The 10,683-nt window shown below is 39.7% G+C and overlaps 2 gene segments (V, D, J or C); both read left to right on the top strand.

Annotated features, from left to right (window-relative positions):
- Window positions 1-3,146: 3,146 nt before the first annotated feature.
- On the top strand, window positions 3,147-4,217 carry LOC121137830. The segment is given in 2 exon segments: window positions 3,147-3,391; window positions 3,486-4,217. Coding segments are annotated over 2 exon segments (405 nt in total).
- Window positions 4,218-9,317: 5,100 nt separating this feature from the next.
- On the top strand, window positions 9,318-10,412 carry LOC121137829. The segment is given in 2 exon segments: window positions 9,318-9,456; window positions 9,659-10,412. Coding segments are annotated over 2 exon segments (423 nt in total).
- The last annotated feature ends 271 nt before the right edge of the window (window positions 10,413-10,683 follow it).

Here is a 10,683-nt window from a genome sequence, read left to right as displayed (position 1 = left end):
AAGTTATGTCAACTGATGAATGGAAATATGTACCCTACACATGGAATACAGTGTTGTATAGCAATAAAGAGGAATTACATACTGATTAGTGCTACAACATGTACTTCAAAGTGTATAAAATCAATTGAGAGATGCTATCTTCAACGGACCACCTGGAACAGATGCCTGATTTTATGAAACACCTGTTATACAAAACTCTATCAGTGGCAGGATTGGATTGATGGAGATAGGGGAACTATTCTAGGTGTGGATTTTGTTTTTGTGCTGGGGAACTTTGTTAACATCTATTTGATGATGCAGAGATCTGTGAGTAAAACCATAATCACTGAATACACTGTAAATGGCTGAATTGTGCAGTGTTTGACTGATATTTCAATAGAATATTCACAATACAAACTGATAAATTGAGAAACTTTACTTCTGATAGTAGACATTCATGAAGTAAAAATAAAAATCTACTTTCCAAACCTATAAAGACTTTGCCCATTTTATTTCTGTCACATCCAATTTTTCCTACATGGAGCTCTCACAGCCCATTGGCTATACTTCAGTTTCTGTCCTTCCCGGAAAACTGGTTTAGAAGTAGTTTTTTATACACTGTCCTAGTTTTCTGTCTACTGCTAGAATAATATCTGACCAAAACCACATGAAGAATACAGGTTCATTTGGCTTAGCGGTTACAGTCCATCATCAAGGGAAGCCAGGGCAGGAACTCAAGGCTGGAGTCATAAACTGAAATAGAAGAATGCTATTTATCGGCTTGATTTTTATGTCTCAATCAGCTTGTTGTTTTTATGCAACAAAGATCTAGCCTGGGAGTCCCATTGCCCAGAGTGGGTTTTACAGTCTCACATTGATCATTGGTCTGCATGCCAAGGTAATCTGTGTCTGTTTTAGATAAAGTTCCCTCTTTCCAGAGGATGCTTGCTCATTTCAAATTGACAGAAATGAGTACAGACTGATCATTTTTCTTCTTGAAACACAAACCATCACTAATTAAACCTTAACGTTTCTTGTCTGTCCCCAAAAAGTAAGTCTAATACTACAATATAAAACATAGTATAAATTTAAAATTTCAAAGTTTATTTAAAATATACAATGTTCCTTTTAAAATTCAGTCTTTCAAGTGAGGTTTCCTATGAAATTATTAGGAATATTTATATTCCTGTGGGCCCTATGTGTGTTTTGGTTGAGGAGGAGGAGGTGGTGGTGGTGGTGGTGGTGTGTGTGTGTGTGTGTGTGTGTGTGTGTGTGTATGTGTATGTGTTACTGAAACGCATATGTAGTATGTGGTGCATATTATAAAATGTGAATATGTGTGTGCTCATGCAGTTCATGTGTGTGTGTATAATGTGTCAGTAGTGTGTGTGATGATTGTATGTTCATTTCCTTGAATGATGTGTGTGAAAGACTGTGTAGTGTGTCTGTGGGTGTGTGTTTGTGTTCAGTTATGTGAGTGAAGGCATTTATGTGCCCTGGTGCATGTGGGGTAGTCAGAGAGAAACTTGAGGCATGGGTTCTTACATTCTGTCTTCTTTGGTACAGGGTCTCATCTTCAGCATTGTAGTTTAGCTGTCTCCATGAGCTTCAAGGTATTGGGTTCTGTCTTTCTTTCTAATCTTGCTCTAGAACATTGGTTCTCAAGATTCTTAATTTTGTTTCCCTTTAATATAGTTTCCTATATTGTGGTGATAGATTATTTTCTTTGCTACTTCATAATTGTAACATTTATAATTTTTATTCATAATGTAAATATCTGATATTTCTGGTAGTCTTAGGAGACCCCTGTGAAAGGGTCATTTGAATCCCAAAGGGGTCACAACCAATAGGATGAGAACTGCTGCTCTAGAAGAAATAGGAATGTGCTGTCATGTCCAGCCTTATATGAACTCTGGAAATCTGAACTCAAAACTTACTGTTAAATGCCAAGGGCTTTTAGACACTGGGTCATCTCCTTGCTAATTGATCAATATTCTTTATAAAGAACATGGGATTTGTAATTCAAGTGTGTTTCTGATGCTCTTCAACTAAGAGAATTGCATTCTCTCAACACAGAGAAGTGGAGAATCCTGCTGTATCACACCAGTGATAAGAAAGCTGCACTGCTCCAATAAATGTGGTGCCCTTGGATTGCACACACACTGGGCTCTGCAAATCACTATAGCAAGCTGAAGCCAGCAGGAAATTCCTGTCTTTGTTTTATATGTGCTTCCTTTAGACCTAACATCGATAAGACTTTAAATCCTTCCATCTCCTGGAAGTACTTGTACATCTGACACTTTTTAGATGATTTTCATTCTTCTAACACATGTGGACTTGGGTTTGTTCTTTTTTATACAGTTCTTCTTTAAGTTATGGAGAAATCTGAAAGAAATGGGAGCATGCACCCTCATGCATACAGCCTCCACAACCTCATTCATAGACTAAACACTCACATACTACAGGCATGGGAAAACTATCTTCAGGAAAATTCCTCATTACAGGAAGGAATATTTGAGAAAAGACCAAAGGAAAGAATTTCCTTCGTGTGTCTGAACCAAAGAAAATACAGAATATGACTTAGTCAATGCATTCCATCGACCTAGGAAAAACTACAATGTGGTCATCTTATGTTTCTTTCCTGGAGGACAATAATTTCATCAGCATTGAAGGTCAGAGGTTGTAGTTCCTCTGACTCTAGAAGTAAAACTTTCCACTCTGGAGTCACAACTTGTCATGGAGAGCAGAGGCATCTTATTTCCTGTGTTTTTCTGTTGCCTTTGTAGTCCAGAGCATCCACCAAGGGCGGTATCTGTACCATCATGCATTACCGCCATAGCTGTAGTGGCCATTCAAACTCAGCCTGAGACAATCGCATATGAAGTCTGGTGTGCATTTCATAACTGGTTTCATAATGAGTATTCATAATTCCTTCCACTTCTGGCAGATGACAGAATTAATACTTCATCACAGATTAGGAAAAGAATCAGTCTAAGTTGTAAAAGTTTTGCTTTGTGAAGTAGGGAGAGTAGGTGACAAACCCAGGACCCTCAGGATACGTGGTTCCTCGTTCGGCCTCCAGAGGGCGATGCTGCACTCACCAGCGTTCTGTCATGTATTGAATATCATCACCACCTGCTCATGTCTCATCACCCTTGCAGCTGGCTGAGTTTTTAGCAAGGGTATGTGACAAGAATCAGATATACAAAACCTTCCACGTTGGTCTTAGCAGCGTGACTGTTTTTCTCCAGCAGACCCTCTCCTCAGACCTATTTTCAAGTTTCTGCTTTCTTCAGCCACTCTCCTGCCTGTCCTGTTCCAGACAGTTCTCCCACAGAAGAGCTGCAGTATTCCTGGTGTTCAGCCATGCTCCTGGTGCTCCTCCCGCTGCTGGGGGTTCACTTTCTCCTGAGTGAGTATAGCGTCCTCGTGGTCTCTGTATCCCGGGATTCGGACTGTCCTCAGGGAAATCTGTACTTCAGGTACTTACAAAGATTCCTTCACAGGAGACTCCAGAGCACAGTCAGTGACTCAGCCTGAAGCTCGCATCACTGTCACTGAAGGATCCTCTCTGCAGATGAGATGCAACTATTCCTCCAGTGTGACGACTTATCTGTTCTGGTATGTCCAGTACCCACGACAGGGGCTCCAGCTGCTCCTCAAGTATTATTCAGGAGACCCCGTGGTTCTCGGCTTGAGTGGCTTTGAGGCTGAGTTTAGCAAGAGCGACTCTTCCTTCCACCTGAAGAAAGCCTCTGTGCACCTGAGCGACTCGGCTGTGTACTTCTGTGCTCTGAGTGCACAGTGTGTGGGGCTGCAGGAGGAGCTGAACATAAACACCCATGGCAGTGGAGCGCTCAACTAAAGGTTTCTCCTTGGGTCTTTGAGGGATGTCTTTCAGTTGCCTTTGCACAACTCTGTTCTTGCAACAATATCCACTGTCTGACTTTGTCTCAGAAGCTCTTTGCTTATTTCCAAAATTATCTGATGCTCAATTATAGTTCCGTAGAGTGGAGGAGACTGTTGTTATCTGTGTGTAGACATTTCCGGAGTAGACATTGTTTAGACTACAACTACACTAAGTGACTGATTGTGTGTGCAGGGAAATACCAGACACTGTCTTCCGTTTGTCATTTATGTCTTGTCTACACAGAAAGTAAAAATTACCCTTCAGGCTTTGTCCTGAGCTTTACCTTCAATACTGACTCTTTCATACTGATTTTTCTATAAATTCTTCTTTTGGTGCTAAATGTACTGATCAGAGTTCCTCATAAAGTTTAAATATTTCTATTTAGGAAAGATTCTGATGCATTATTAGACAATAAATGAATTCCCCAGACACATGGAAGCCCAGAAATCTGAAATAATTATCTCAGTTCTAGCCACTATTAAAAGTAATACATGCGAAGGAATGTGATATCATCAATGTTTTTCCAAGGAAGCCTTCACATTTATAAAATGCAATATTATTTTTTGACATGTCAGAGTCCTCAAATCTACTTGAGAATTGTGGTATCAGCATCTTTAATTACTACAGGTTGCTTTCACAGTATGATTTTACTACTAGAACATAAAAGATAAATTCTTTTATGCTAACATAGAAGTGCCCTGATGAAAACACAGACAGATGTCACAGTGTGTGTTAGGGCTCACTGCCTCCAGTATGGAAATTTAGTTCCTTCCCTCTGTATTTGGGAGAATTGTTGAAGAAAATTTTAGACTTCTGTGTATTCACAATAAAAAGGGGAAAAAACAGAGAATATTTCAGCTGATGCTTGCCAAAACAAAGGAAATGGGTAAGTGCCATGGAGCCATGAGCACCTGAGTATGATTTCCAGCACACACATAGAAAGCTAGGCATGGTGACTGAGCTGTGGTGAGAGCACAGACAGATTCCTAGAGCCCAGTACTCAGCCTGCCTAGCCTAACCATGAACTTCCTGTATCAGAGAGAGGGACAGAGAGTGAGAGAGAGAGAGAGAGAGAGAGAGAGAGAGAGAGAGAGAGAGAGAGAGAGAGAAATAAGGTGGTCAGCTCCCTAATGATGACACCTAAGGTTGACCTCTGATTTCCACATTCTTGCTCACACCTGTGTATTCAAATACACATATGCATATACACACAAGCAAGCATGCTGATCATAACCTGAGGAACAACATCCAAGGTTTTCCTCTGGTCTGTTCATGTGCACATTAATATACTCATACATACATACACAAGTATTTGTCCATGCTGCCATACACCTGGACCCATATAGACATGAGCATATTCACATACACAACCACACATATTTTTATTTGACACGCAAACAGAATTTATGATGGGGGATGTCCTTCTATATGCTGTGAATATATGTTTCTGTTATTGGTTGTAAATAAAGCTGTTTTGGCTGATAGACAGGCTGGATGTAGCCATAGACAGGGGAGAAGAAGAAGTCTGGGAAGAGGAACACAGAGGCTGAGTTAACAGACAGACATCAGATAGCCTCTGAAGGAGTAACATGACGGAGCATTACAAGTAAGCCACAGCTTCGTGGCAATGCAAAGTTTAACAGAAATTGGTTAATAATTAAGAGAGAGTAAGCTAATAAGAAGCCTGAACCATTGACAAAAAAGTTTATAATTGATATAAGCTTCAGTGTGTTTATATGTGACTGAATGATGGTAGGACTAGGCAAAACAGAAACTCCATCTTCAAATTTACATGATGATTCTAATACTAAGTGATTTCTCTTACACATTGCTGTAAATCTCTTTCTTTTGATTTTCTTCATAATGAAATGAGAAGGCAGTAGTATTTGATCTAAAGTTAGAATACCTATGTCACCCCAAAGAATTATCAAGTATAGCTTTGAAATCAACTTATCTCCTGCAGGGAATAAGTTTTTCCATTTTTGTCACTGCACAACTGGTCTGGAAGACAACTTCATGTCTGAAGAGTTACATGTAGAGTTTGGTCACCTGTAGGCACTGCTTTGGCTTCTTTCTAAGAAAACATGCTGTGTGACATTCAGTGAAATATGGTGAGAGTTTATGTATTGATCATGTTGTTGGCAATGCAATTTCAGTGTCCTCTGTCCTGAGCTCCATCTAAAATTGCAGCTAACAACCCTTGGTAGGATCAGCTGACTCTTTTAACAGAAAGTAATTTCAGTAGCACACATGCAATCCCTCACACTTGAGATACAATAACTTAACATTAACTTGTCATGTACTTAGTTGTACATGTTCACTGTTTTTTTAGTGGTTGAGGTGTGCACATGCTACAAAAATAGTTTAGAAATTGCTCCTGTAATTTTCACTGTGTATCCCAAGCCAACTAAGATATGGTGACACTTTGTTGCCAGCACTAAGTCTCAAAATGTCTAAAGCCTTGCTAGGAAACTACAGGTGAATTTGATTCATTTGCAATTAGCCTTGTGTTTCTTGTACCACGTTTTGCTTCTTTTTTAAGAAATTATTTTTTAAAAATTAATTATAATTACTTAATTTCCCCTTTCACCTTTTTCAAGTCAACCTCTCCTACGATGGCACCCTCACCCTAGCATAATATGCCTGCTGTGCTAGAGACCACACCAGTACTAAGAACCCCAGGTAAAACACCACCCATTGCCCACTGATACTCTTAAAACTTGCCCAGCAGTCCGCAACAGAATTTTTCCCCAGGCTCCATATCTAAGCCCACAACTCTATCATGAGACACCTGCTCTACTGGAGACAACAAAAATACTATCAATTCCAGAGACCAAGCTGGTACCCAGAACCCCAGAGTCCATGGATGCCACCAAATCCCCACAGAAACACCCTTCCAGACTGAAAACTCACTGATCACCAGAACCACAGGCAGTAGTGACAGAAAACCAGAGAGAAAAAAAACCAAAGGGGAAAATATCAAAAAACATCCATCTAACAAAGATAAACTCATAAATCGACATTTAAGCCTATAATAATCCCTAATTCTGATGATTATATGACACCATTAAAGCCCAGCTGTCCTATACTGTGGTAAGCCCTGGATATTCTAATACAGCTGAAACACAAGAAAAATGTACTTAAATCCAATTCTATGAATATGATTGAGTCTCTTAAAGAGGAAATGAATAAATTCTTTATCGAAATCCAGGAACACACAAACAGGTGAAGGAAATGAATAACATTCTTCAAGACCTGAAAATGAAAGTATAAAGACTCTATAACTGTGAGCAGATACTGGTGGGGGTAGAAGATTAGACAGACTGGCTTATTGTTGAATAAATCTTAAGTAGCTATTTTCAAGGCCCTGAGTTTCCTAAGTACTTCAAAACTTTTGCCAAGTGTTGTTAAAAGAAAGCACTTTCAGGGCATGACCTGGAAGCACTAGAGCAATCATGGGCCCATCATTGACAACAGTTGCTATTGACCTCTGAGGGGTGTGGCTGAGAAAGAGTTAGAAGAGTATAGACAGATGGGACGGAAAAAGTTAACTCCATGAGATGGCAACTTCTTTTCCCAAAAGACAACTTGAGTTGAACTGGTGGGAAGGAAAGGGCTTGGGTACCTGAACAGGACTCACAGTGGAAAGGAGAAAACACATAGTTCCAATAAAGCATTGTAGCCAAAGCCCAATTAGCTGATTAGCCTTGAGTACCCTCCCACTCCAGTGGATAAAGCTTATGCTTTTTCTTTCTCCACAGCTCCATATTCTGTTTTCCATTATGTTCTGTTGTCTGTCTGTCTCAGGAAGGGAACATAGTACTCCCTAGATGATCACCATCTTCTCTGCCATGGATGTTTGTTACTGGTGTATGGAGAATTCCAAGCACTTCTAGTATCTCCTTGCTGAAGAAAACAGATGACCAAATAAAATCTATGCTGAGGATCGAGCTTAGCTCCAAAATAATGGCTATCATCAAGAAAACAAAAGACAATGATGTTGTGGACATGACGAGAAATGAACTCTTATAGGCAGTTAATCAGAATATAAATTAATGAAACCATTAAAGAATTTAGTGTAATGTTTCTTTGCTAAAAATCCCTGAAAAATACAAATTCTACATAATCCAGCATTACCACTCCTAACTTTGTATCTGTAGGCATCAAACTACGTTAAAAAAAGATATAGGCACATCATGCTGTTTAGGTACAGTTCACCTTAGCCAAATTATGAATTTAGCTCAGCTGACCACCAGTGAGTGCAAAAGAGGGAAATGTGGAGTGAATATTAATAACATATCATATATATGTAGTACCATGTTAGAATAAGCACAATATTTTTATAATTAATGCTACTAATAAAAGTAGGGACTGGAGAGATGGCTCAATCTGTGGAGTGCCTGTCTCACCAGCATGAACAACTGTGTCCAGATACCCAGAACACATGTACTGTGCAATACTGCACCTGCATATGTAGCCCTAGCACTGGTGAGGACCTAATCAGTTGAGTCCATGGAGTTCCTTGGCACAGCAGCCTGTGATGATGAGCTCCTAGATTCAGAGAGAACCAAAGGCAATTTCTCATGTATGTGTCTGTGTATGAGAGAGGGTAGGCAGTGAAGAGAAGGGCTTGTTGGTGTAGCAGTGACTTCTAGGACAGTTTTTTCTAATTGGTTGATCAGGGTTTTTAATATGCCTTAAATAATAAAACAAGGTGAGGAGAAATAAAAGACAACACCTGATGTTGACCTCTAACCTATCTTCATGTATCATATGTATACAAACCCACACTGATGTGTTCACATACGGCCCCTCACACAAACACACTAATAACATGTACAAAAATAAATGAATGAATATAAAGACAAATGCATAAATAAAATGTGCCTAGGCTATCAGTTGATATCATATATGCTAAGCCTCTTTTAAAGTTATTTAATTTTAAACAGATCTTTTCAATTATAGAAAATTTAATATTGGTTATGAAGGAACAATACAGGATTGTATGAGCTGACATAGAGAAGAGATAAAGAACATAAACTTTTATTTGATTGAGGGGTTCTGCAGAAATACTACAAAATTGACTAGTGAAATAACTTTGATTTGCTGAAAATAAGCTGCCATTTGAAGAAAAATGTATGTGTAAGTAGACTAATGCACAAACTTGAACAAACTTGCATCTGACTAAACTATTTGTTGTTTTAATAGTTTACGTAAGAAGAGTCTACACTTAAAGTATTTCTTTGACACTAAGGTGAATCCACACGATGGCAGTATCTTCTCAGAGACCCAGAAGCAATTTCTCCCATGGTCCTTTGTGTCTGTGTGTGCTTTGGGGGTGGTTATAGAGGGAGCAGGAGGGCTTTTGATGTGGCAGTGAAAACTAGGACATTCTTTCTAATTGGATGAACAGTTTGGGGTTTTTCTTTTTTATGTATCTTACAGCAGAAGAATTTGAACTCGCTAAATGCCATTCCATTTGTTATGATCAAAGTGTGAACCTTCAGTGAGAACAATAATGCATCCTTTAAGTGTTTACATAGTGGTACTCTGGCTTCAAGTGAGGGGTGAGTTCAATCATTTCTATGGGAACATATAATTACAGTATGAGAGGGTGTTGCCCACACATATGTTAGGAGTGTGGGTAGAAATACTAATGTTCTGATGGTGAGACAAAATCAGGTGGGCTACTCATGGAAGGGCCACTCCGGGGTGATAGCATCCATATGCATCCAGTCCTGTGTGTTTGACATATGTCTTTCTGTACAGGGGTGAGCAGCCAGCAGAAGGTACAGCAGACTCCGGAATCCTTCAGTGTCCAAGAGGGAGCCGTGGCCTCTGTCAACTGCACTTTCAGCGATAGTGCTACTCAGAACTTCTGGTGGTACAGACAACATCCCTGGAAAAACCCCAAGGCTCTGATGTCTGTCTTCTCCAATGGTAAAAAGGAAGAAGGCAGATTCACAGTTCATCTCAATAAAGCCAGCTTACATGTTTCCCTGCACATCAGAGACTCCCAGGCCAGTGACTCAGCTGTCTACCTGTGCGCAGTGAGCACACAGTGCACCCATGGCACCAGAAGCCTGCACCCAAATCCACTGAGCCCCAACAAGGCCTTTGATAGAGCAAAGACTACAGGCTAAGGAAACTGTTTCTATTCTATAAGCAATGGGAAATAAGGGGGTTTGACTGATTAAGTGTTTTGACATTTTTGAAAATAACTAGTCATAAAGAGAAAGGCACACTGTTTGGCTGGAATATCTTCCTCTCTTTTCTTAGGTTGATAATTCTACAATCATGTACACACTCTTTACATGACAATCTTGTTGAGCTGGATGATACAACATGACTGTGGGACTCACCTCATGCCATGTCATAGAGATCACCGTTATCTCTACAACACTCTGATTTGCTTCTTTTTTAAATCTTTCAATTAAACAAATAGTTGTTTTCTAAATTTGAAAAACTTGCTTACGAAGTAGCTAATTTCTCAAGAGCAATTTCATACATATTTATGTTTGGATGACCCTTCCTCAGGCGTATCCCCTATGCCATTTTTTAAGTTCTATTTTTTTCTCTTCCATTTTTAAAAAATTTAAGTTAGAAACAAGTTTTTTTCACATGTCAATCTCAGCTCCCTCTACCTTCCCTCCTCCCCATCCCTCCCCATCAAGACCCCCAGCCCTCTACCCAGGCTCCACTCTAATCCTCAGAGAGGGTGAAGCCCTCCATGTGGAGCTCCAGAGTCTGTCATGTCATCCAGGGTAGGGTCTAGACCCTCCTTCAAAAGTCCA

Source organism: Mesocricetus auratus, unplaced genomic scaffold (genome assembly GCF_017639785.1).
Source record: "Mesocricetus auratus isolate SY011 unplaced genomic scaffold, BCM_Maur_2.0 Super-Scaffold_100707, whole genome shotgun sequence".
In the NCBI taxonomy this organism is placed as follows: Eukaryota; Metazoa; Chordata; class Mammalia; order Rodentia; family Cricetidae; genus Mesocricetus; species Mesocricetus auratus.
This window is presented reverse-complemented; position numbering and strand designations above follow the sequence as displayed.